At 35.7% G+C, this 27,599-nt stretch overlaps 1 protein-coding gene across 1 annotated transcript; it reads right to left on the reverse strand.

The window, feature by feature from the left end:
• Nucleotides 1-2,609: 2,609 nt before the first annotated feature.
• Nucleotides 2,610-27,599, reverse strand: LOC136031324 (protein CREG1-like). The gene is made up of 4 exons (XM_065710801.1): nucleotides 27,418-27,599; nucleotides 18,254-18,528; nucleotides 8,332-8,413; nucleotides 2,610-2,775 (listed from the first exon to the last, which is right to left on the reverse strand). The coding sequence occupies exons 1-4, from the start codon at nucleotides 27,560-27,562 to the stop codon at nucleotides 2,660-2,662; spliced, it is 618 nt and encodes a 205-aa protein (XP_065566873.1). The 5' UTR covers nucleotides 27,563-27,599; the 3' UTR covers nucleotides 2,610-2,659.

Raw genomic sequence — 27,599 nt, forward strand, 5'->3', positions numbered from 1 at the left:
TCCTGAGTTACGCCCTTTTGACAACTCATATATACATATCATGTACTGATTTAGTTCAACATTCCTTAAGAGACTCACCTTTAATACCCTTTGTATTTTGGGACAGTAGTATTCAAATCTGAGTACCATTTTTCAATAACATGTACCATATGTAAACAATGAATAAATTGCTATTTCACAGCCCTTGCCCTGAGGCCTTGGGGTGGAGGGGTTGACATTCCCAAACTCATAATTACTGAACCTTTTAACAAGGCTGAAAAAATAGATGTCAACCCACGGGGAGGCAACCCATGGTAGATAAATTAGCTAGGAAAAGGTTTTTCAGCCCGAAAACGACTATTAAACCATGCCAAGTCCAAATGAATTGTCCATTAATCAGAATCCCGTGCGAATGCTGTGTCGTTTACTAGGCTATAATTTCCTCGAGGGGTACCACTCCTCAATTGGGAAGAGTTGACCGCAAGATCCCCAGTCTTGCAGGTACACCAAAAGGATCGAGGCAGCCTTTTTCAGAGGCTGTTGTCCATAGATATGGATCTTACGCCCTGCCGCAGTTATCCTCCTATAGAGGATCGTTCCAGAATGGTGTTCTGCGTCACCATGCAATCTAACCCATTATTAGGAGAAGGTTTGTAAATCATGGGACGTGTGGACGCGCCGGTTGGCTTTTTTGAGTTTACATTTTAGGGATCTTCTTCCTCCTCCACCTCAGTTAAATATAAAATTTATAAATAGAAAATCCAGCTATTCAAAGGTTTGCTGCAACGAAAAAAAAAGGAAACACAAATTAGTTAGAACAAGTTCATAAAGAGAAAATTTGAGTTGATATTAATAGGGGCTATTAATTGACAAGAAATCAACTATTAAAGGGGTAACAAGTATATATTAATAGGCTACTGGGCATAATTTGAGTTGCAATCGTGATATCAGCTAATGAAGAAATAATGACCAATACTAACAAGGATGAAATGACGCTTAAAAGATAAAGAGTTATGAAAATGGTAAAAATCAACAATTTCTGGGAGCTTTATTGCTTTATAAGTAAAGACTTTAAGAAATTAGATTATTTTAAGCAGAGATATGTGGAAGAAATTCAACTTCCTAACTTTATTCAATAGCTAGCTTTGTTCTATTTGGAAATGAAGGGCAAACCTTCAAAGGATTCGTCATAGTGAAGGTTTCGACTCATGTAAAGAAAAATAAAAGAAGAAATTAGAACAAAAAATGCAACTTGTCAAAAAGTCCACCGTAGAAGAGTAAATTAAAAAGGATAAATTAAGAAACCAAAATTTTGCATGTACCATTAAATAGTGGACTTTGCCTTATATGGTTTGGGCGCTCCGAAAAGCGGATAAAGACTTACTAGATATTTTCCAGAGAAATTTCCTACGGATTGTTCTGGGTACCCGGCTGACTGAATGTATTTCAAACAGAAGGTTCGACGAAAAATGCGGTTCAATCCCGCTTTTCAGGGCTAAAATGAAAGAAAGGTTGATGTGGGTGGCCCACGTTCTACGGGTGAGGGATGACAAATTGCCTAAGATTGTCCTTTTTGGACAACTGTCTAGGCCTGAATGGAAAGCAGGTCGTCCTCCTCTGGGGTGGGAGGATGTCATTAATAAAGATTTAAATGAAATGGGAACCCTCCTGGGAGGGTGTAAAGAGGGAGGATTTGAATAGATTGGAATGAAGGAGGAGCGTAGCTGTGTTGTCCTCAGGCGTGGTGAGTTGTTAGTAGAAGTAGTAGTAGTAGTAGTCTGGAGCAAAGTAAAAACGCTCCAACAGGTAAATTAAATGAAAATACGGCAAACTATGGCAAGATCTTGATAGTTTGTAAAAATGAGGGTATATGTATATATTTCGCATATGCTCAGTGTTAGTTTTTTTTTATCTTGGTAATGCCAGCCTTCATTTTAGGCTTGTGTCCTTTGCTTTCTTCTTTTTTTTTTAGAGGACGAAGGCAACTCAAAAATCTTTATAATCGTAGCTCTCTTCTCCTCTGGCTGTTGCCCTTCCCCACTTAGGATTCATCGGAATTTACCACCGCAAAAATTGAAGCTGAGTCCCATGTAAATGTCTGTCCTTGTTGTCCTTTTTTTAAATCAATGGTTGATCCCATGTCTGTCGGTAAAAGGGCGGGGGAGGGGGGTAAATTCTTGTAATGAGTACATCTAACGGAGTGACTTGTCGAGGTTAAATACTATTTTGTGGAAGTTGAGAACTGATTTCATGTTGTTTGTTTTTGGATTCCAAAAATAGTGCAATCTCTGTAGGGAGAAGGGACTCCTAAATTGTCATCACAACAACTAAGTTGAGGAACAAGTTGTTGACTCACGACAAATTATGATGAGAGATAAGAGAAAATATTCATGTCTTTGTTCAAAGTTCCAGCACCTATCTGTGGTCATGGAGGCATAGAGTGCCTAATTCCATACCTCAGGATATACATAAGAAAGCAATGCCACATCCCATCAAACAGAAGTAACAATAGTTTTCCTGCACTGGTCTTGCAGAGTCATTGGCTGGTTTAACATCTCTCGGTAAGGAAGGTTCAAAGCCCTTCTTATTTTGATCAGTTGGTCAGTTTAATTAGTGTAAAATAACATCAATTTTCCAAAGTTTTGCATATTGTATTGACGTTAAATCCGGTTATATAAAACTAGATAAGAGGGTCAGCCTTGAAGTATTCCTTCAATGTTGGATATTTGGCACCACCAAAGTAGTCAAGAACACAGACTTCTGTTATATTTAATTTTCCAAACCACCAGCCATGGTCTGAAAAAGAAAAATACATTAAATTGTGATGCAATTCTTTCAGTTACATAATATGAACCCAGACCGAACACTGCTGATTCAGTATAGTTAACCAGCAAATCTTCATGTCGGAAAATAATTAAGTAAAGCACCTACTCCAGCACTATACAGAGCCAGTATTCAAAGCAGAAATTTACTTAAAGCCAAATATATTTAGTGGTTTCAGATACTAGATAACTTGTCTACTAGTACGTGGAAACTGCAATTGAGTACTTAAAAAAGAACCGGGATTGCAGCGCAATTGTCCCATATCTGACTCTCCTGTTCTATAGTTAAACTATATCTAACTTATGTTCATGATTTTTTTTTTTTTTTTTTTTTTTTTTTTTTTTTTTTTAGTTTGAATATAGCTATATTCGTTTTGGTTTAGATTAAATATGGTTTTTCAGACCCAAGTGATCACCATTGGTTCTACCTATTGGAACTATAATTTCAGATGAAATAATGATATATAGTATTGTATCTCTAAGCTAACCAAACTTGTATCAGACTTCAAAATATATTTCTTCCCCAGGCACTTTGTATGGAGCAGTTGTAAAAATATCAAAGGAAGGCTCATTCGATCTGAAATTGAAAGCTCTGATGTACTTTTTTTAAGAGCTTAAAGTAATTGGAGAGCAACTAGCCTCCGTCCTGTGGTCTTTTTTGCCCCGAGGGCCCTGCAGAATCCCTAAGACGTCTGATCAAAACTTTGAAACGGCCATTTCGTTCGAAAGGGTCTACGAGTCCAATCAATATGTCTCTGGAACTTTCAGAACCCGTGGGATAGGAGCTCTAAATAATTTAGATGGCTAACTGTTTACATACAGGTTTTATGATCGAAACAGGGACTTCTGTCGCTGATCAGATTGAAACTTACAGCCGTTGATCAGTTGAAACAAATTGCTGTGGTACAAGTCCCCCCCCCCTAAAAAATAGGGATTAAAAGAATTGATTGTGATTGGCTAAAACTTATATCTTTAAGCCCCTGGGCTCTGGAAGACCCAATTAGGGGAGAAACACTAGAGAAAAAACGGCTCCTCCAAGCACGGGGCCCAGAAAAGAGCTAAGAAATTTTTTTTCTCGGCCACTTTGTATGAATAGGAATAATAATACAACTAGAAAGGGTCGTCTTTTGATTAGAAATATAAAGTGCCAGCGACTTTTTTAAGGCCGAGAATGGATGGAGGGTGTATTCCCCCTTAGTCTTTTCTGCTAACCACCCCCATCCCACCACGAACCCCATGATGTGAATAAAAAATTTTAAATGGTGATTTTGTTCAGAAACTTTGGAAGGTATAACTTGTGTTCCCGTGGGGTTGACACCACCACAACAGCCCGGGTCAATGGGTTTTAATCGTTTAGTGTAGATTTTATACTATTCAGAAGTAGATCTAAAAAAAGTGGTTATGGACACTTTTTCTTCTAAATTGGAATAGCTTTGCTATATTTGTCCTTGGTTGTCCAATTAGCTAGCAGCTTTTAGGGATTGCTCGTAACTCCAAGAGTCTCGGGTTTTCTCGTGGGTATACTTTTTAAACTAAAAGTGTGCCTGAATAAAACAAAAAATATTGTGTGCGCTAGAGTTTTCAGATTGTCTGTAATATCTTGAAAATGGCTTAGGGATCGAGTTGAAACTTTCAGGGAGGTTGCGGGTAATGGTCCATTTTACCTTATATTTAACTTGAAGAAGGGGGAGAGGTGTTTCGGAAAATACTGTGTGCATTTAGGAAATAATGTAACTATAATGTTTTGAAAACGGCTTGGTGAGATGAAGCCGAACCTTTTAGGTACTGCTGCAGAAGAACGTGGTAAACGTGGGAAAAGAACACTTTTATTTTATTCTAATTTATTTTAATTTATTTTAGTAGGTTTTAGAGGGGCTTAACATTTTTGTTTGTCGGTTTATCAATACATTTTATTTACAATATCTTGGAAACGGTTTGAGTTACCAAGGTGAAACTTTCAGGGAGTACTGGGGGGGCGAATAGACGTCGAACTATGACTTGGGGGAGAGGGTAAAACTAAATCAATTCAAAAGACACTATTTGCATCCAGTCCATTAAAATACTATAACATTAATGTGCTAAGAGCGGCTGGGGGATGGAGCTGAAACTTTTAGACAGTCCTAGAGCAGAAGTTGTGGGACAAGGCGGCCTCAAATTTCATGTTAGGAAACAGCTAGAAATATTATGTCCCTCACCTACTTTAAACTATAATAACCTAAGGGAAATACAGTTTATTAATTTCTATGAAACGAGATAAATAAAGTCACACATATGGAATGAGGTTATCATAATAGCCTATCTGCAATACCTCCAAAATAGATTTTAGTATCAAGTTAAAACTTTCAGGTAGTATTATTGGCACGGGGACCTAAAATTTTGACTTGGTGGAGGTGGGCTAAGTAGGAGGCCTAAGAAACTTCTTGTCTATCTAAACAGTTTTGCTTTATAAACCTTTCTGGAACCTGATTAATTAGCGAGGCAAGTCAAAATGCAGATATGTAACCAACTGATCAAAAAGCATATTTATAGTATGTGGAATACCGCTTTGGGGAACAAGGTAAAACTTATAGATACTGTTGGAGGGCAAGTGAGCCACGATTCTTGACTTAATAGAAGGAGGTAGAGGATGGAGGAGGTGGGAGAACTCCGGGCCCTGGCCTCTCCCCAGAATCTCACTTTTTTGTCTTCCCATAATTTTCTGATACTTCATACAGAGCAAGTGACATTGGCTAGTTATCTTAACTGTTAGCAAAGATTTGTTGGCTTTTATTTACTCAATTGAGTCAATAGTATAGTATTAGCACTTTTTCGGGTCAGCCTCTCACCCTTTGTCAATCAATCTTTGAGTTAACTGTTAGTTAGAAAAATCATCTGGTCGTGGTCCTTCTATAGCCTCTAGGGGGTAAGGCAGTCATTCCAGTGATCAACGCTATTTCCTATAAAAATCTAAATTCAAATATTGACACTCAATAGTGGTTGCTGGAGCATTGTCTTTGAAACAAAAGCTTGAAGCTTAGTAGATATTGTTGTTAGAAATCGGACTTGCTTGAATAACCACGTATCTTTGAAAAGACTCAGTATGAAAAGACAGCCAATTGTCTCAATTTGTCTGCGGTTTGAAGACAAGCGAGAATGAGAATCAATATATATATATATAGAACCGTGCCGCGAGCCGATGTATATATATATATATATATATATATATATATATATATATATATATATATATATATATATATATATATATATATATATATATATATACTAGCTGTTGGGGTGGCCACCTAGTTGGTGGGGGCGCTTCGCGCCCCCCCCCAAGCCCCCCCGCGCGCGTAAGTCGTTACGCGCCATATTAGTTACGCGCCATTGTAGTTGTGTCCCTATGTCCCACCTGTGAATATAGATATATATATATATATATATATATATATATATATATATATATATATATATATATATATATATATATATATATATATATATATATATATATATATATATATATATATATATATATATATATATATATATATATATATATATATATATATATATATATACTCTGTGCATATAAATAGATTGTCAGGTTTACCGACTCTTGAACATGCAACGCATAATGGTCCATGGGAAAACAATCCGTATTCAGATCTATACCTCGTGATTCTATTGATTGCCCTTGAGCTTTGTAGATGGTGATTGTTAATCGACCATTTCCTTTGTTGCCGTCGTCATTTATATATCCCCCTGTGCCCCCCGGTGTCCCCGTTGTAGTTGTGTCCCTGTGTCCGGGTCGTCATTTATATTCCCTGTGTCCCCGTCGTCATTTGTGTCCCGGTGTCCCAGTCTGTGATTTCTATTTGAGTGTCCCGGGCGTCATTTATATTCGTCAGGATATTGTAGGGCATCGTAGCATCGATGAGTTTAAGCAATTCTTGTCAACTGATTGTTTCGCCTATAAAGAATATTATCTCGAGGTAAGAACTGATCACCGACCACAACGATTGCCACTTTGTTGATAGTTGCGTATCAGGAGGCATCAATTCGATTGCTGTTTTTAAGCAGAAGCACTAAATTATTATTTTTGTGGAAAAGATGATATATATAAATATATATATATATATTTTCTTTTTAGTTTTTTTGTAGTTTTTACCATTTTTAGTTTTTTTCTTCTTTTGTATTAATGCTAAAGCCAAGGTTCAGGTTTGAACAACTTCATGACGACATACAGCTCAATCCTTATAATGACGTCAGTCGACAAACATGACGTCAGTCGACAGACAGACAAACAACTTATTTTTATATATAGAGATATATATATAAATATATATATATATATTTTCTTTTTAGTTTTTTGTAGTTTTTACCTTTTTTAGTTTTTTTCTTCTTTTGTATTAATGCTAAAGCCAAGGCTCAAACCTGGAGCCTCTCGGACCTAGAACCTGAAACATAACGCTTTACCAACTCAGCTACTTCGGCTTGAATACATTCGTTTTGAGCAGCTTCCTCGGGTGTTGCCATTGTAGGTTCTTCAGTCATTTTACAATTAGAAATTTCTCTTTCAACGGTCTTCTTACAATTAAAAATTTGTCTTTGAACGATATTCTTAAATACCTGTGTCCTGGTCGTCATTTATATTGCCTGTGTCCCGGTCGTCATTTGTGTCCCGGTATCCCAGTCTGTAATTTCTCCTTGAGTGTCCCGGTCGTTATTTATATTCCCTCTGTCCCGGTCGTCATTTGTGTCCCGGTCTGTAATTTCTCTTTGAGTGTTTTTTCTTTTTAGTATTTTTTAGTTTTTTACATTTTTTCTTTTTTCAGTTTTCTTTTTCTTCTTTATTTTTCAGCTTCACTATGAAATACATATCGCCGAACCTTTGTTTTTTTTAACTAAAATCTGGTAGGCATTGATGACCTTATCCAAGTCAAAATCCCAAACCCAATCATCATCGCTATCATTTTCAGTTTTGATATGTTTTGACTCTCGCTGTCCAGGTGGATCTTCATCTAACTGCGCGGTTTTGCGTTCTTTAGCCTCAAGCCTGTTTCCTTGCTGTTCTTTTGATTCCTCGGCACGCTTTCTTTTCTGACTTTCTCTATCAGCAGCAAGTTTTTTGGCATAGACTCTTTGAGCATCTTCATCGGCTTTTGCCATTGTAAGTTCATCAGTCATTTCAAACTTAAACATTAATAGATTTCTACGTGAACATATATGTCTTAAATATCTTTAATGACGTCACCGTCATAGCAAAAATGACGACAACTAACTTCATGACGTCAGTCGACATAGAAACATGACGTCACCTGACAGACAGACAGACACACAGACAGACAACTTATTTTTATATATATAGATATATATATATATATATATATATATATATATATATATATATATATATATATATATATATATATATATATTTCCAGATTTGAAACTGTCCAGATTTTATGGTATCCCAGATTTAAAGAGGCTTATTATCCTTCATCTACAATCTTGGAAATAAGCTATATTTTAATACAAGAAATGTTACCTTTAGGCCAATCTGGCATTTCAGGATGACGGGTAAAAAGGGATTTTTCGGCGAATCTTCCCTCTTTTGAGTTAGTGTGCACCTGAAAATGTGTCTCGTCATTAGAATTCCGTAAAGGTTAAGACAAATATATTTATCTAGCTGATGAATTTCTGTTTTATACCATAAACAAACATCAAACGCATACATCATCGTATACCTCTCGTGAGGCTCTACGGCCGGGAATTCAGGGAGAAATATAAAAAAAGAAAAAAACACCGACACCCTCAAAAGGAAACTGAAAAGTAAGTGCCCATCACTAATTGTGTTGCGAGAGCAACACTTTGGTTTTGTCGTGGGTTTTTTTTTTTTTTTTTTTGTTCCTAGCACCCCAATTTCAGCTTATTCCTAGAAAGTGGTAAGGGTCTAACCTCTGCGGTTTTTACGGAAAGTGTGGAACTTAGGCCGGATTGATGAATATGACTTTACATTTTGGAAAGCTTCGTAGAACTCTTGCCTGGGGCCAAAAAAGATGGTTTTTGCTTGTCCTTGAGCCAGAGCCTATAGTGTGTGAAGTGAACAGGAGTTGTATAGCCTATGTCAGAGAGGACTATCTGAAGTTATGCAGCCAAGCTTTCGTTTCATCAAACCATGTTTCTGCTTTCGAGTGGAAAGCTCCGTTCTAGCAGGCAAGCAGGCAGGCACCAGTTTCAAATTGAAGATGGACTAAAATCTATAAGTGTTAAATATATGCGACAGTTACCCTGCCCCACAGCCAATATATCTTCTTTGAGTGATAAATAGAAAAATTTAGAGAAGCAAAAAAGCGGCATTTTCCCACGGGTCCGAAAGTGCTGCCATCTATTGTTTCTACCCATTTCTGTTCGTGATTTCAGCTGAGTTTATCATTCGGTTTTTCGCACTTGGGATTGCGGTAGAGAAATGGTATCAGATGTGCCTCTGAAACTTAAAAAGTTCTCTCATTGCTAAAGATATTAGAGTTTACCTTTGCTCCTTTCTAAGTGATGACGTTAGAAACTTGACCTACTGTAAAAAAGTCAACTTTTGAACTACGACAGATAGATTTTTTTTTCGACGGCAGTCGATAGCTTTTGATGAGCTGATCAAAGTATATGTCATCCATTTTTTTGTACAAAAATTCCTTCGTGAGATATACCAGTTTGAAAGTTTAAAGGGGTTAACAACTTCAGTAGTAAGGTACACACTGAAACCAAAAATAGGCCGATACCAATTGTGAGACATATAGGGGAGTTGTAAGCAACAGTCGGCTGTTAGCTCATTATCATCCTCGGCAATGAAGGGTTCGCAACTCTTACTAGTTGGTGTACCTATTTTTTGTTTCCGTTGTATTTGATGGTAAGACCAATTTGGTTCCAGTGGTAAGACATGTAGGGGACTTGTAAGTAATAATCGGCTGTAAGGCTACAATCATCTTTAGCAATGAGGAGTTTGCAACTTTTGCGAGTTGGTGTACCTAGTATGTATTTTAGCACCCTTACAGATTAACAACTTCAGCGTTTAGTCGCAGCGAGGAAACAAAACCAAAGTGTTGCTCTCGCAACACTTTACTCGGCGAAGCCGAGCAAAGGTTGCCGCAACACCTCACGTTGCCCATGCAACGTAGATCTAGTTATCCGCTAAAAACCAGACCAGAGCAAAGTACCATGTGCAACAAAAAACAATACAGCACTTAATTCCAACTTTATCCAGAGCTGTAAACCGCAGGAGGGTATTAAAAAACGTAAAAAAAAATTCAGAAATCAAAAAAGTTTTTACATTTTTTTGACGGCATCAAAAGAGTAACACTTCTTCTAACAGCTCGTGGTAAAGAACTACAATTAAGCAGCGACCAGATCCAATAGTAATCGAAACTCTAAAAATCAGAATTTTCACAATAAAAAGACACATAAAAATTTCATTTATGCTGAGTCTAAACATGTAAAATCCATTTAGTTTAATAACACACTTCATAAGTTAGGAGCCTCCTTCTCGAAAAAAGGGGGGTTGACATTCCCCCTAAAGTCAAGGAGTCTTGTTGAAAATCGAGCCATCAGATTCATCATATCAGATAGTTACCATATGTTTCAAGTTACCATATGAAAAAATATGAAATTTTCCTTTTTTAGGACCAGAAGTGAAAAATCACGGACACGTGTTCTTTTGATTGTTGTGTTTTTTCCTTTTTCATTTCTGTTCTTCTAAGAGGTAATTGTATCGAAGTAATGCTACTAGTAGACTGAGAAAGGACTCATTTGAACAAAAATAAAAAGTTCTAGTGGCCTGTTTAAGTGATCAAAAAGATTGGCAGACAAATAGCCCCCCTCTTCCAACCTTTTGTCCCAAAGTTGTCAGATTAAAACTCTGAGATAGCCATTTTGTTCAGCATAGTTGAAAGGTCTAATATCTACGCCTTCAGAGAATAAGTAACCCCCCCCCCACAGTCCCTAGAGAGAGGACTGTAAGTTTTGAAATTTGTCCGGTGTTTACATATGGTATTTGTTATTGGGAAGTATACAGACATTTTTGGGGGGAGGGGGAGTTTTCTGCAGAGGAAAATTACTAAGGGAAGAATTTTTCATTGGTTTTCAGGGTTGACCTTTGGTAGTGGAGGGGCAATACTCCCACGTGAACGTCCTATGCACAACCGTATTAGCACAAAATTTGCATAACTGGTTTACCTAGCCACTAGATCTGGTCATGGACCTTCCCCATTAGCATACTACAAGAGATAAATAATTTGCATACTTCAATGAGAGCATAATTTACATATAGCTATGAGGCCCTAGTGACCAGTTGTAGGAACCAGATCCAGGATAAGGCTGAATTTTATGTGTATTCTATACTAGTAGGAACGAAGAATCAGTGAGAAGCAATTTAAATATATAATATATATATAAATATAGTTTGTTTACACTGTTGGAAGTTGATAGTGGATCTGTCAGCAGCAATGTTACAAAAACAATATTACCAAACGTAGCTGCAGAAATTATAAGTGGATGTCGACTAGGCCTTGAATGGGACGAGCTGTATGCAAGATACGTGATATCATTGAGCAAATTAAAATTGGAGGACCAGTTATTTTTTGCAGCAAAACTTAACATAATGCTTAAACATAGAATTCAGGCTGCTTTAAATGCAATAATGAAATGTATTAAGTACAATAAGTTGAAGCAATATGAGAAAAAAGAGTGGTATGCTTTTATAATTATGAAATAAATTGTTTCTAAATCGAAAATGTTGTTCCTTGATATATATTTTTATTAGGTTACCGGTCTTCTCTCTAGGGATATTCACGAAGTAGAAAGAATCTTTGGTTTTGTTAGTTAGTCTGTAGTCAGCTGTGACAGCTTTATAATTGAAAAATGGATGGATTTATGAAACATAAAATTATGCGGAATCTCGTGATTTTGGAAAAATGTCTGAATCTTAATGATCGTTTTCAAAAATTATCAGTACAAAAGAAATGTTTTTTCAAAGAATGATAGATGATATTATGAATGATGAATCTCGGATTTTTAATTGATGTAAGAAACTTATGAGTCATGGCCCAAACGCATTTACTCAAAATATATACACAGTATTCGAAATAAAACCAAATGTTATTATAAGTTTTGATTTGGACACAACCTTAAATTCACTAATACGATTTAAGACTCTATCCAAATGATGTTTTCATGAGAAGAGGAGATAAGTAGACAATCTAGAAGATTGTGTTTTAACAGATTCAATTGATTTGAACTGTGATGTCACTCGATTACTGCTCTCTAGAACTAGAAAAGAACAAGAACACTCTCTGTATCGATCATGAGTCAGTTCGTTTTTGGTGGTGAAAAAGTCAACACTGAACAAAAATATTCTCTATATGTCCACTATACATGTTTACACTGGGCAGGTAGTCATCCTGTGGAAATTTCCACAGGATCCGCGTTGACGAGCATGATGAAAAGTAAAATATGCAGTAAAATTAAAGACTGATATTCCTGTCTTGAAGAGATTTGTGACTCTCTGACTAAAGGATTCCTATGCTCCAATCGTCACTAACATAAATGTGATGGGGGGGAGTATTCCTATCCTGGTATGATTGGAAAGAACCCTAAACAAGATTTTAGTTTATTTCTAAGAGACCGGTTTCGTCGCGGTTTTAAATTGTTTGGGATGAAAAATTGGATCTAAGCTTCAATTGTTGGAAAAACAAGAAAATCTAGCTTCTACGTCATTACTTTGGATACAACGGTTACTAGGATTCGAAGCGTACTTAATTTTATTTGCCTGTTACAGAAAATCATTCTTCAGTTGAAAACACTATATGTGATATTGCTTCAAATAAAAATTGAAACACATGTATTTTACAATTTAAATGAAAAAAAGTATCATTGACTTCAGAAAAAGATACAATAAGAGTAAAGTTACATGATATTGTAGAAAATATGACACTGACTCTGCGTATCAAGATCGATAGAGACTGAATTCAGATGACCTTCCGTCATTAGTTGTTCTTGACAGCTACCTATACGTAGAAAAAAAATTCAAAGAGGAGCCATTTTCAAAAGCCATTTTTATGTATATAGATTTTTAATAATAATAAAATTTACAAACATTTTTAGAACATTTTATTCGTAGGGCACTGAATTCGAGATTATACAGAACTGAAAGTTTATTTTCAACTAAGAAGTCGTTCAGGCAAAGGTTGACTACGTAACTTTTGAAGAATTCATTGTAAGTATACATAGATACAATAATAGAGATATAGAGATACAATAAGAGTAAAGTTACATGATATTGTAGAAAATATGACACTGACTCTGCACATCAAGATCGATAGAGACTGAATTCAGATGACCTGCCGTCATTAGTTGTTCTTGACAGCTACCTACGGAAAGAGGTAGTGAATTGAAAAAAAAATTCAAAGAGGAACCATTTTCAAAAGCCATTTTTATGTATATTGATTTTTAATAATACCAAAATTTACAAATATTTTTAGAACATTTTATTCGTAGGGCACTGAATTCGAGATTATACAGAACTGAAAGTTTATTTTCAACTAAGAAGTCGTTCAGGCAAAGGTTGACTACGTAACTTTTGAAGAATTCATTGTAAGTATAGCCACGACATCAGAAAACAAAATATCATAGTGCATAAGAACCATAGTTTTTGCTCATTAAATCTCGCACTCTGTTCTGGATTTTAATATAGTTTCCCGCTACTTTCAATAATGTTCGTGAAGTGCAGGGTATAGAATGCTTTTGGTAGGCCAAGAGGATCAAAAAATTCTATATTCTTCGTTGATTGAAAGATGTATAGCCAATGACAATCTTTACGCTCGATGGACTGCTATTAACAATGATAAGAGTATTGTTAACACTTTGAATATTTTCAAGAAATCCGAAGGTGTGCAATATAGCACTTGTATTTGGACATGTGTGCAGATACATATTATATACGCTGATCATTTGATTTGCGTTCATGGTACAATGCCTAGTACAACACTGCCTTTGAAAGCGTTTTCCGAAAGTGAATTCCAATATGCTTATTATCATCTAACATTATTAAAGAATCATTCAGGTAAGGGTCGTTTACGTAAATTTTGAGAAATTAATTGTAAGTATAGCCAAGACATCGGAAAATGAAGAATAATAGTGCATGAAAACCATAGCTATTAGTCGTTAAATCCTACACTTTCTTCTGGTTTTGAATAATAGTTTTCCCACAATTTTCAATAAAGTTGTTGATAAGCAGTGTGTAGAATGAATATGGTAGGCTAAGAGGATCAAAAAATTCTGCATTCTTCGCTTTTTAAAAGATGCATAGCCAATGATCCGTCTTTACACTCGATGGACTGCTATAAACAATGATCAGGGTATTGTTAACACTTTGAATTTTTTTCAGCTATCCGATGGTATACAATGGGATATATATTTGGACATGTGTGGGTACATTTTAAATACGCTGATTATTTGATTTGCGTTCATGGTACGACTTCTAGTAGAACTCTGTCTTCGAAAGTGATTTCCCAGTAAGTTTCGAATTGATTTAAAGAGATTAACGTAATATTCTTAGCTAATGGCTCGACAAAGGTTCACTGTAAATATACGCTTGCGGTTCGTACAACACGTTCGTCTTGAGTCCCAGACAAGTCCAACACAATGATACCATGAGTTTTTGTAAACATTGAATCGGTTATACCATCTTCAAACAGTTATGAATCTTGATCTAAGGATAGCATTGTCAACTCATACAGTGTTCCAAAGGATTTATCAAATGGTAAATTGTAGAGAGAGTTTCCATTTACTTACACACATGAGAGAAAATTCCAAACATTTCAAGCTTGCGTAAGGAACTTGTCCACGACCCTATAGCACTAGTACTTTTTACGAATGCTAATGCCAGTTCTGGATGAATTTCATCATTGATAAATGAAGAGTCGGTGAAGAAGCGTGAGCCCGTGACAATATGCCGTTGATTTGTGAATGGATTAGAAACAAAAAGTTTGAAATTATTTGTACTAGCTCTCAGTTTTTCCTCTGCCAAAGTAACAGAACTTATAGCCTGTTGATTTCGTACATGAAGTATTGCCGACATGAGACAAACTGTTAGATCGGGTACTGTAATAAGCAACTTTTGCAAAAGAAATTGGATAGAGCGAGCGTTGATTATATGTCCAATTAATGTGAAGTTGCAGTCATTGGGGTATATTATATCTCAATATTTATTTTCTCAACTAAATGTAAGTCACTAGTTGTCGCCTCTCTAAGTGCATTTACAGTTTCAATGTCTGTCTTTTCTTCCCACCCATTGGCCAAACCCCTCAATTCCTTAGATGACATTGGTTTCATTAATATGAACTATATGTACCTCGAATAAGTTGAGCGATTGTTGCTAACGCCCACCAGTGTTCCGTTTATGCAGAAACTGATTTTTTCCAAAATAAAGTATGTAATGCATTATTTCATAGGATATTCCGTCAGTAGGACTTGGCATTTCACTGTCAGATTTTTTTACTATCACATGTAAATCTATAGACGTGGAAGACAAAGCCACTAAACAATCTTCACCGGAATAAATTAAAAAATGGATATTTGAAGTTAGCGACAGTTGTGGGTAAAATTATTCATAGCAACCACGTTTTACACTCACATCAACATTTTCTGCATTAAAAAGATTTAAAGATCAAGTGACTGAGAGATGGGATTCCTTTTGGGGTGGCTATGCCATTTGAGTCTGGGAAAATAAATCCTTTTTTGATCTAATAATTTTCTTTCTTAGTTTCCTTGGTTTCGTCTTCTTTGATAAGAGTGATGCCTTTCACTTCTAACCCAAGTTTGATCTGAGACTGATGGGTGATGCTGTGTCTCCGACCTCTTTATACCTTTTCCACTTTGTAAAGTTTGCACCAGACCTGAAATTTTTCGAAACACTTTCTTTTCAATCCTTGTTAGAGCCCCAGTCGTTTAGTGTAGAGGATGCAAAATCCAAGGGTGCTGGTACAATAAATTTTAGTTAAGGGTAGTTCAAAGCTAAACAACTTAGCAAACCAACCACCAAGACCATAGCCCGACATTGATGAATGACCTTTGTAATTGTCCATTCTATGACCTGTTTGTGCTGGATTAAGAGTAGCAACATGGCAATCAATATCAGGACAAACGAATGCAATTTTTCTATTAGACATCCTGTTATTGAACGGGTCGAAAATGACATGTAATTACAGCCAAATCTTTTGTTATTGCTAAGAGATCACCTAATTCAGTTCTTAATGTTAACTAGCAGAGTTTCAAATGGGAAGTGTTTACAGGGATATATTTAAGATGCTTTATATTGCAATGATGAATGTGACCATGACTCGTCTTTCGTTCAAGAACACGTAGGAAGGAACATTGCTATTGCTAACTCTCGATGTTTCAACGAATGAAGCGTAAAGAAATACACAACCGTCCGAAGATAAACCAGGTGGATAGTCGACAAAAATGACATGATCCATGCCGTTGGTGCTTCCAGCACTTCTACCATTGATTAGATTTTGTTTGAAACCAAGAACATCACACAGGTTATCGATGAGAATAACCGTCTCATTGTCAATGGGAGAAGAAATGTAGATCCTACCTAGTTCCATTGAATGGTTTAATTGAAAGGCACTATTTTTACGAGCGGAGATTCTTCTATTGACAGCAGGACACAGATCATTCATGCTAACAAATTCCTTGTATGGTAATGTAATAAAGGGATATTCACCCAAGTTCATTGATTCTATCCATTCCTCGGTACCGATTGGCCAATCATGTGGTCCAAATTTTTATCATATGCACGATCTTTTTTCAGGATATCATGTATTTTTTAAGAATACAGTCAATAAGAGCAACTTCATACTCGTCATCGAATTTGACGATGGGAAAGAGTTTTGTCCAAAAATCACTTGTTTTATTTGAATCGCTGTAGAATGGATTAAAGACATTAAACATGAATATCACATAGAAATCATTGGGCATTGTATATGCCTTCAAATGCTGCCTAAGAATCAAAATCAGAATTATATCTAGCCATCGAACAAGCAACTGCTTCTTGCCCTTGTGTGTACGAATCTTTAACATCTTTTCAATTTGATATATTTCACTTTTCTTTTTGACTTGTTGAAGTTCATAGTCGTAAAAATCACCGAGAATCTTCATCTTTGGTTTCCCGTAGACGATATGCTACAGGTTTAGATTTTAGGATTTTTGACACTTTGAAAAGGTCAGTGGACCACAAGTAGTTCCCCTTTTCAAAATTGTTAGTAGTTCGTTTAGTTTGTGAAACAACCCCATGAATTCTAAAGTACACTAGTATCTACCTGGTTAACCTAGAAAAGATGTTCAAGTAATAATGAATATATATTCTGTGAGCAAGGATTTCTTTTCTCTTGTTTTTGAAGTGCTGTATCATCAAAATAGTCCTCCCTGAATTGGTTTGAAACAGGTCTTGGGCTAACAGATTCAAATGAAAATTAAGTTATGTATGCATAAACTTTTTTAGCATTCTTTTATGCATATACACCTATTTAGGAGTTAGCAGTTTAATCAGGATAAATTAATGTTAGTTAAAAATACATATACACTAAATGAGCTCTTTTTTGACGAATTATTGCGCACAAGTCATATTATGAATACAGAGTCTTTTTTCGAGCTGGTAGCTCTATTTGCATTTAGGGTGACTCTAGGTATGCATGGAAAAAAGATTTCTCAAATGAAAGTAAAAAGTGACATTAAAACTTAAGACGACCAGAATTTATTCCGAAAATGATTCTGTATGCCAATCCCTTAAGAATGACAGCTCAAACACAAGAGCTGCTGATACGAAATAAAGAGTGTTTTTTCTAATACACTTTAAATCTTTAGCGTAAAGGGCGTAGGAGGCAGGAGGGGGCAGTCCCCCTAATGTACAGAATAAGTTCTTTTCGTTTTGAGTTTTAATGTCGCTCTTTGCTTTCATTTGACAAAACTTTTTGTTTTATTGAACCTATGACTAATGTCATCAAAATGGCGTCAATATTAAGCAAATCAGATGAATTGACCTTTAATACAAGTCTGTGCACACTTCATTTTCGAGCTCTGAAGCTATAACATTGAGTTTCGTGAAAACCCTAATGTAATTTATGCCTTCTTAAAGAAAATGTAGGTTATTTTTCTTCACAAATATCATTTTATGCTAAATCTCTTCTTTTTTTTAAATAATTGATTGATAGGAAACGACTTACGACAATTAAGATGCTTGTAAATTGTCTTAAGATGATCAGAGTTAGAAAGGATTAATACATGTCTTTGTTAACATGATATTTGACGTTGTGTTTTAACGTCAGTAAAAATTACGCTATTTCGGATCTCTTGTTTGATTTCAAACTATGTCTATGGCTCCTACACATTAAGAAAATACAGCTCTTTATCCGACCAACCTTTTCGACATTCCCAGTAAGAACAACATGGGCACAGAGTGGACTTTCTGGATCATATTTGTGACGTTTGCAAAAAGAAGTTTGTGCCAGTGACATCGTGATGGATGCTCTGTTGTCTACTTTTAGGTCTTTGACAGACATTTCGAGGTCAGTGAGGTACATATAGGGTACGCCAGTGGATTTCTTTTTTGTTCCGTCACTGACTGAAAAAATATTGGCGAAAGGAGATCCTAGTATTCCCTGTCTTGTTGAAATAGTTGCCATTCCTGCCCAATCTAGAAAAGAAAATTGGAAAACAAATTAGAACATAAATTATGTGAAACTCGGTTGTGTTTAATTTATTTTTTCAGATTTAATTGTCAATTAGTCTTATAAAAATCAACATTGCATTTGAAAGTGGAAAATTTCCGTTAACAATTTATACTGATTTTAAAAAGGCTCTCAATACGGTTGATTTTGAATTATTTGTGCGTAGACTTAGTGATTTTGGCATCAGAGATAATTATCTTCATTTGTTTAGATCCTATTTGTATAGAAAATCAAAGCGGGTTGCAATAAATGATGCTACAAGTGCTGCATCACGAGTAAATTGTTGAGTTCCACAAGGATCTGTTTTGGGACCTCTTTTATTTCTAGTATATGTTGATACATTAAGATTTTATCTTCCTGGTGCAAATTTTACAGCATTTGCAGACGACACAGCAATGACAATTGCAGAAGCGAACTTTCTAGATCTCGCAGCTCACGCAAACGATGTCCTTCAGTACATGGATACATTTATTATTCTCAGTTTCCAAAGTGTTAATGTTAGTAAAACTACTTGTATGACTTTTAACCGTACAAGTGTTGTGATAAATTTTTTGGATAGTATTTGCTTTATTGGTACTATTATTAATCAAGTTTTTGAAATGAGATATTTAGGATTTTTTGTTTCATTGTAATGGGGATTACAAGAAACGCAGTGAAACTGTATCGTCTTTTAAGTTTTAAAATTATTTATAAAAATGACAGAAATGATAATCGGAATTAGTAGAAAAAGTATCTACAAAGCAAGCTGACGAAAGACTATTTAAACATTGGTACACCATTGTTGATGACCGGTGACGCCTTAACTGACCAACATTCAAAATTTTAAAATGGCAATAACAAATAAGGGTATCACTAAAATTAGCACATTCCCCCAAAAGATGAACTGCTTTATTCTGAATCGTCCGGATTTTTCTGTAACTGGCCTAAAAATTACTTGCCTAAAGAGCACTCCAATACATAATGTTAAAAACTGATAATATATAATGTTAAAAACTGGATAATCATACCAAAAATAATGTTAAAAACTGATAATATATAATGTTAAAAACTGGATAATCATACCATAAATAATGTTAAAAACTGATAATATATAATGTTAAAAACTGGATAATCATACCATAAATAATGTTAAAAACTGAAACTGAAACGATCCAGAATCTTGCTTTCAGGGTGAATTTTCGGTGTGAGAGAGGGATCATGTTTTAATTTTTTTTTTTTTTAGTTATATTTTAAGGATTACGACACTGAAAATTTAGGATTCTATACCATTCTTCAAACCAAAATTACAAAATTTCCTTGACGATGGTACCTTCGATAATTTTTAATTTCAAAAGTTATCCCCCCGCCAAATAAAAAAGGAAAAAGAATTAAAGAGCCATATTTAACTTAAAACGAGCAGAAATAAAGTCATATGATAAAACAAACTTAGAACAAGCTTAAATTACTATGAATGGATATCAAACAGTTCGTGGTAACGAACTGTAAGTAAGGAGCGACCCGGCTCAATAGTAATCAAATCTCTAAAATACAGAATTTTGATACCAATAGATACATCAAAAAAATTGGGCTTATATGCTGATTTCCAATATACAAATATCATCAGGTTTAGTCTTATCCATCAAAAGTTACGAGCCTCAGAAAATTTGCCTTATTTTCAAAAAAAAGGGGGGAAACCCACTAAAAGTCATAGAATCTTAATGAAAATCACACCATCAGATTCAGCGTACCATTAAACTCTACTGTAGAGGTTTCAAGCTGTTATCTGCAAAAATGTGGAATTCTATATTTTCCGCCAGAAGAAACATCACGGATGCGTGTTTATTTGTTGTTTGTTTCCCAAGGGGTGATCGTATTAACCAAGTGATCCTAGAATGTCGTGAGAGGGTTCATCAAAAGGAAATTGAAAGTTCTAGTACCCTTTTTGATTGACAAAAAAATCAGAGGGCAACTATGCCTCCTCCCACGCTTTTTTCCTAAAGTCACCGAATCAAAATTTTGAGAGCTCAGCATAGTCGAAAAATCTAATAACTATGTCTCTGAGGACGACTTAATCCCCAACAGTCTCCAGGAAAGGGCTGCAAGTTATGCACTTTGCCCATTGTTTGGATATAATATTGGTTTTTATGAAGTTCACAGACGTTTTCACGAGGATTTTTTTTGGTACGGGGTCGGGGATTCAGGGGAAGGGAGTTACATGGGAGTATCTTTCCATCGAGGAATTTTGCATGGGGTAAGAGAAGAGGGGGCGCCGTTGTCCCAGCATTATTCAAAAACGATCTGAAATTTTTTCAACCAAAAATTTTTTCAACCAAAAGTAAGGAGCACTGATAAAACTTAAAACGAACAGAAATTATAGTTAAAATTTGGTTCGAATTTTTTAAGAATGAACCTTGAATCACAAGGTCATTTAATTAAAATGTATTTCTCTTTTGAAAGCACTAAGAATAATTTAGCGTAAAGAGCGAGGTATCGACGAGGGGGCAAACCCCCTCATATACGTAATAATTTATGTTCATTTTAATTTTTAATGTTGCTCCTTACTTTCAATTGAAAAAAACTATTTTGTTTATTTAATTTGAACCTAAAACAAACATGAATTCAAATTATTAATAACATCAAGGTTAAAAACGACAGATACTACTGTGGAGTTATCACAAATAAGAGTGGGGATACCCCCTGCTCTTGAACAGTCTGAAAGGCTAGAATGTCATCCGGGCTTTATTCATTTTTGGATAGTTTGGCCTTTATTTGTCAAAATGAAGCTTTGACAAGAAGAATTAAACAAGAAGAAGAAAATTACGGTCCCTATAAAAATTTTCTTGAAAGAAAATACATTCCTTCGAATAATTCTCATTCATCTTTCAATTTAATTTTATCAAACAGTTTGTGATAACGAACTGTAAGTAAGGAGCGATTTGGCTCAGTAGTAACCGAAACTGTAAAAGATCGATTTTTAATATCAATAGATATATCAAAAGAATAAGCTTTTTATGCTGATCCCAAATATATAAGATATTCGAAATAACCGTCAAAAGTTATGAGCCTGAGGAAATTTGCCTGACTTTTAAAATAGGAAGAAAACACCCCTAAATTTAGAGAAATCTCAATGGTTACTTCACACCATCACATTAAATTAAATCACACCATCAAATTTAGCCTACCACAGAACCCTAGTGTAGAAGTTTCAAGCTCCTATTCGCAAAAATGTGAGATTTGGCTATTTTTGCCAGAAGACACATCACGGATGCGTGTTTAATTGTTTGTTTTTTTTTGTTTTTTTTTCCAGGGAGGATTGTATCGAAATAATGGTCCTAAAAGATAGCGAGAGGGTGCATTTGAACAAAAATTAAAAGTTCTAGTGCCCATTTCAAGTGAACAAAAAGACTGGAGGGTAACTGGGCCTCTCCCATTTTTCACATTTTTCCTAAAATTACCTGATCAAGATTTGATCAGATAAGTTGAAAAATTTCAAAGAGTTGAAAAAATCAAATAATTTGTCTTTAGGTCTAAAATGACTCTACACAGTCCGCAGGGAGAGGCGTGTAAGTTATGGAATTTTCCCCTTGTTTACGTATAGTATTTTTTATTGGGAAATATACACATATTTTTGGGGGGAGGGGGTTATTCTTGGGTGAATCTTCATAGGGAAAATCTTCCCTATGAATCTTCCGACTGAATTTTCACTCTTAGGTTAATAGTTGAGAATTGCCTTAGTTGTCAAATACCTTTGGGACTCAGTTTTATTGATTGTCAACAACGGCTTGATTCTGTTGATACAAGCGATATACCAAACAAATACATTAAAGTGATTAGTGCTGTGTACGAGAATAATACTGCTGCGGTTAAAGAAGGAAATAAAGTTCGCAGCTGGCTTTGTATTAAATCAGGAGTTAAGTAGGGTTGTGTTCTATCCCCCTTTATATGAATAATTTTGATGGATTTTGTTTTAAGGAGCATAGGAAAGGCAATAGGAGACCACAAAATCAAATGGGGAGGAAAAACTCTCCTGGACTTATATTATGCTGATGATTTAAGTATCCTAGTTGAAAGTGTGAGCAAAATGAATGAACATTTAGAGTTTTTGCGAGTTAAGGGTGCTAGAATAGGTTTGAAAATTAATGTTAAGAAGACTAAGTCACTATGGCTAGGATTAAGTGAAGATGCAAATGTGACTTTGGGTAACGAAAAGATTGACCAGGTGGGCAGCTTCACTTACCTTTGTAGTATTATTAGTAAATACGGTGGGAGCAGTGAAAATGTTCGAAGTACATTAGCCAAGGCTCAGGGTATTTTTTTCACAGTTAAAAAAAGTTCGGAAGAATAGAAAAATAAGTCTGCGAACGAAGATTAGAATATTAGAAGGTACGGTGATGACAGTGGTCAAATATGGCTCTGAAGCATGGGCGCTCCGAAGAGCGGATGAAGATTTACTAGATGTTTTCTATAGAAATTGCCTACTGTTTTATTTTTGGGTACCTGGCTGACTGACCACATTTCAAACAGTAGGCTATATGAAAATTGTGGTACAATCCCGTTTTCTAGGGCTATAATGAAAGAAAGGTTGATATGCCTAGGGTACTTTCTGTGGAAGAATAATGACAGTTTACCGAAGATTGTCCTTTTCGGCACACCGTCTAGGGTTAAACCGAAAGCAGGTTGTCCTCGTCTTGGGTGGGAGAATTTCATAAAGAAAGATTTAAAGGAAACGTGAACTTCCTAGGAAGGTGTAAAGAGGGAGGCTTTGAATAGATTGGGATGGAGGAAGAGCGTGAGCAGCTTTGTTGGCCTCAGGCAGCTTGGTGCTGCAGAGAGTTGATAGCAGTAGTAGTTGTAGTTTGATGTGAAGGATGATACATTTGGTGAAGAAGAAATCGTGGCTTTACTAATAGATTTAAAAAAAAATAACAAGACCACAGAGTCCAATAGCAAGGCAGATGAGTTTTTTTAATACGGTGGTTAGGAAGTTAAACGTCGATTATTTAAGATTGCCAATATGGTTTTTGTCAAAGGGAAGTAACTTTTTTTGTATAACAAAGGTGATAAGAGTGAGTATGTATGTGGTTGGTTTTATAGGGAGCACATTAGTTATTATGATACAACTTTTTAGGCTGTATGTTGTAGACAAAGTCTTAAGAAAAGGACAATTTGGCTTAGGAAGGGAAGAGGATGTCTCAACCCAATTTTCACTATTACACTAGTAATTGAGAAGTGGCTGAGACCTCAGACCTTTTTAGTCCTCGGATTTACAGATTATGACAAGGTATTGGATTCAGCTGATAGAAGAGCTTTGGCAAAGGTATCCTTTGCAATGTTTGTATGTATCCTTGCATGACACATTCAAGTAATTAGTGCTATGTCCAAGAATAAAACTGCCGCCTTTAAGGTAGGAAATGAGGTTAGTCGCTAATTTCTTATTAAATCAGGAGTTAAGCAGGGTCGCATCCTATCTCAACTATATGGATCACTTTGATGGACATTGTCCTAAGAAACTCAGCAAAGGCAATAGAAAGAAACGGGATCAGTTGGGGAGGTAAAAATATCTTAGAATTAAATTTATTCTGATGATTTATGCATCCTAGTTGAGTGTTAGGAAAATGGATGATGTCTTAGAGATTTTTTGCGAGATTTGAGTTTAAAGTTCAATAATAGGTCTGAAAATTAGTATTGAGAAGACTATGAATAATTAAAGTGAAGAAGTGATGTTGAGTAACAGGAAGATTGATGAAATAGACACTTTCACTTGCCTATTTACTATTATTATTAAAGGTGGTGGGTGCGGTGAGGAAATTAAAAGTATAATAGCTAAGCTCCCGGGAGTTGTTTCACACTTGAAAAATTTTTGAAAGAATTGGAAGATTGGTTTATGAACAAAGTTAAGAATATTAGAAGGTACAGTTATGACAGTGGTTAAGCATGGTTCTGAAACGTGGGTGCTTCGGAAAACGGAGGAGGATTTGCCAGAGATTTTCCAGAAAAATTGTCTACGGATTGCTTTGGGTACCCTGACTGACTGACCGTATCTCAAACAGTAAGCTGTACAAAAAATGTGGTTCAATCCCACTTCCTAGTGCTATAATAAGAGAAAGACTAAGATGGCTAGGACAAAGTCTGTGGATGATGCATGACAGATTGTCAAAGATCGTCCTTATCGGCCAATCTTCTAGGGCCATACAAAAAGAAAGTTGTCACCGATGGGGATGGGAGAATGTCATAAGGAAAGTCGTAAGGAAAATGGTATTCTTTAAGTTTAGCCGTTTTGGACATCCTCACTAAGACCCCCACTGCCTTCCCATTTGTGAGTAAAACGAACATCTAGAAAAATAGATGTTAACAAATATTCTTGCAGGCATTAATATACATAATTAGACGATACAGGGTACATCTGTGCAGGAAATTGATTGTCCAGACAAAGTGAAGCACAGAACCAGTCGACTTAAGAATTCGTACCAGTTTCAAACTGAACAAGCTTTTAATTTCAAAACTGAACATGCCAGAATTCTCAAGATGAACATCGATCTTGATGTTTCCCAGATTCCAGGGCCTGCTAGTAGCGTCATTAGTGCGAGAAGGTATGGAAATTCCAAAATTGATTTATCTTTCAATTTCCGGTTTATTCTTTGCTGCGTGTTTTTCAGATAATCAAGGAATGCTAAAGATTTTCACCGGGTGGCGAGAAACAGGTGCGTAATTTCTTCAAAATCTTTGGAGGGGGAGGAGAAAATTGGAGCTTTTCCAACTAAGTGAGTAAACAAGTAAAGTGAAAATTGTCAAGTGAAAAATGAAAAATGAGCCATATAGTACGACAAAAGCAAATATATACTATACTAAGTATAGCTGATCTGTTTCTGTGAGCAATTGATTTATGTAGGTCTATCTTAGTTTTGACGAGGTTTTCGAAGCCACTAAGTTTGAGCCGGGGGGAGCAAAATGGGCCCAATTGCCCCTCTGTTCATGGCAAATTACGCCCCTGATAAAAAGAACAGAGGACACGGGCTTTCATTCTGTAAATCAGCCAACCACATTTAGGTCATCTAGTTTACCTCATGTTTGTGATCTAGTTGAAGAACTTTATTCCTAATTAAACTGGAAATTTATCATAGGAATTTCAATTGAATTCAAGTAAAAACTGCACTGCTGAATGAATTGAAGTTAGCTAGCATTTAATTTATTCACCACTTAAAAAAAGTGTTGACTTGCATATAACATTTCAACCGATATCAATGTTCAAATGGTAGCTGTATGCTTCTCAAGAAATGCGAGGAAAACTAATGAGTGGTCCATTGAACTTTGCCTCGATGCTGGATTTCACGTTCAACGGACAAAGGATGACAGATTGCCGAATATTGTCCTTTTTGGCCAACAGTCTTGGGCTAAACGGAAAGCAGGCCGTGCATAGTTGGTGTGGGAGGATGTAGTAAAAAAGATTTAAAGGAAATTGGAACTTTCTGGGAGGGTATACAGAGGGAACCTTTGAATAGATTAAGATGGAGGATGTTAAGTAGCTGTGATGACCTCAGGCGGCTCGGTGCTGCGGTGTTTTTATTAGTAGTAGTAGTTTGATTTTTTCAAACTATGTGAATTGATAAACTGGAAATTTATCATTGGAATTTCAATTGAATTCAATAAAAAACTGCACTGCTGAACGAATTGAAGTTAGCCAGCATTTAATTTATTCAACACTTGAAAAAAGAATAAATAATACATGGGATGTGCTCAATATGAATGCTTGTCGTGCAGATGAGAAAAAATTCTGCGAAACACCAGCACAATTCGATGGCAGTGCTGACGCGACATACAGCAGCGCACGTTAATGTGAAAGACGTTTCGTTGTATACAATATGAACGAAGAAGTGGTTAAAATAAACTACAGGTTTATTTTGAAGCCTTTTATGCATTTACTATTACCTCTTGTTAGTATAACAAGATAGCAACATAGACATCATTTTTAATTGGAATAACGGGACACTGCTCTCCCACCCCACCTTCCAGATTCATAATCTGGTGAAAATAAATTTCACCAGGGTGAAAATAAACATTAAGTTATACCGTATGAACTATAACAGATCATCCCCCAATTTTACGTTACCAATAGCATATGAGCCTGCGCCAACTGCTTACAATGGATGAATATGCTCTTGGAGATACAACAGTACATTTAAGTCTACTATTCATAATCATCTTCAAATAGATGAAGAAAAATAAGAAGGTACTCTTGAGGAGACTTCGAAGACTTCGGAGATCGGAGACTTCACAAAATTCTAAAACATGATATTAAAAAAATAACCACGTCAGTGGCGCCAATTGGGGGGAGGGGGGCTGTTTTTTGGCATTTCTTTTATATTTTGAAAATTTCTTTTTTTGGAAGGGGCTTTCATTAATGAATGGCATTTTGTAGATTTTCATTAAATGATTTTTTCAAAAAAAACGACAAGTTTTCTACTACTGGATTTTCAAAAAATATATCCCATCACCCCTAAAATCTTATGAATTGATAAAAATAAATCTAATTCCCAACTATAAAAGTTCGTGAATGGTCAAATTGAATAGAATATTTTTCTAAGAGAGAGGTTTTAACCTTTCAAATTTAACTTTCATATCTTATCCACCGAAAAAAGAAATTTCTACAGATACCCCTTCAGACTCTTCACCTCTACTGAAAGACCAAAAACAAAAAGTCGATAAAATATCTGCTTCTCAGAAAAAAAAGGAGAAAACCTCCCACAGGAAAAACCATGATGGCTTCCTCATCAACCCCTTTAAAGAATATTCAAGCCTCACAAAATAAAAGCACATGCACCTCTATGTTAGTCCGCATTGCTTACTGCTCGTGCAAAATAACTGATTTTATAGCTTACCAGAGACGTGGACAATATACCGTGCCATTTTTGCGACATCTTCATGGGGAGGAGGGTCAACTTTGAAATACTTTCTTAAGTCCAAGTTTGAAGAAACATTTGTTGAACACAGAAATATTGTTAAGAAAAAAATAATTTTGCGCATTGTTCTTGTATCTACGCAATACTGAGATTAAATTTCT

Source organism: Artemia franciscana, chromosome 9 (genome assembly GCF_032884065.1).
Source record: "Artemia franciscana chromosome 9, ASM3288406v1, whole genome shotgun sequence".
Lineage (NCBI taxonomy): Eukaryota > Metazoa > Arthropoda > Branchiopoda > Anostraca > Artemiidae > Artemia > Artemia franciscana.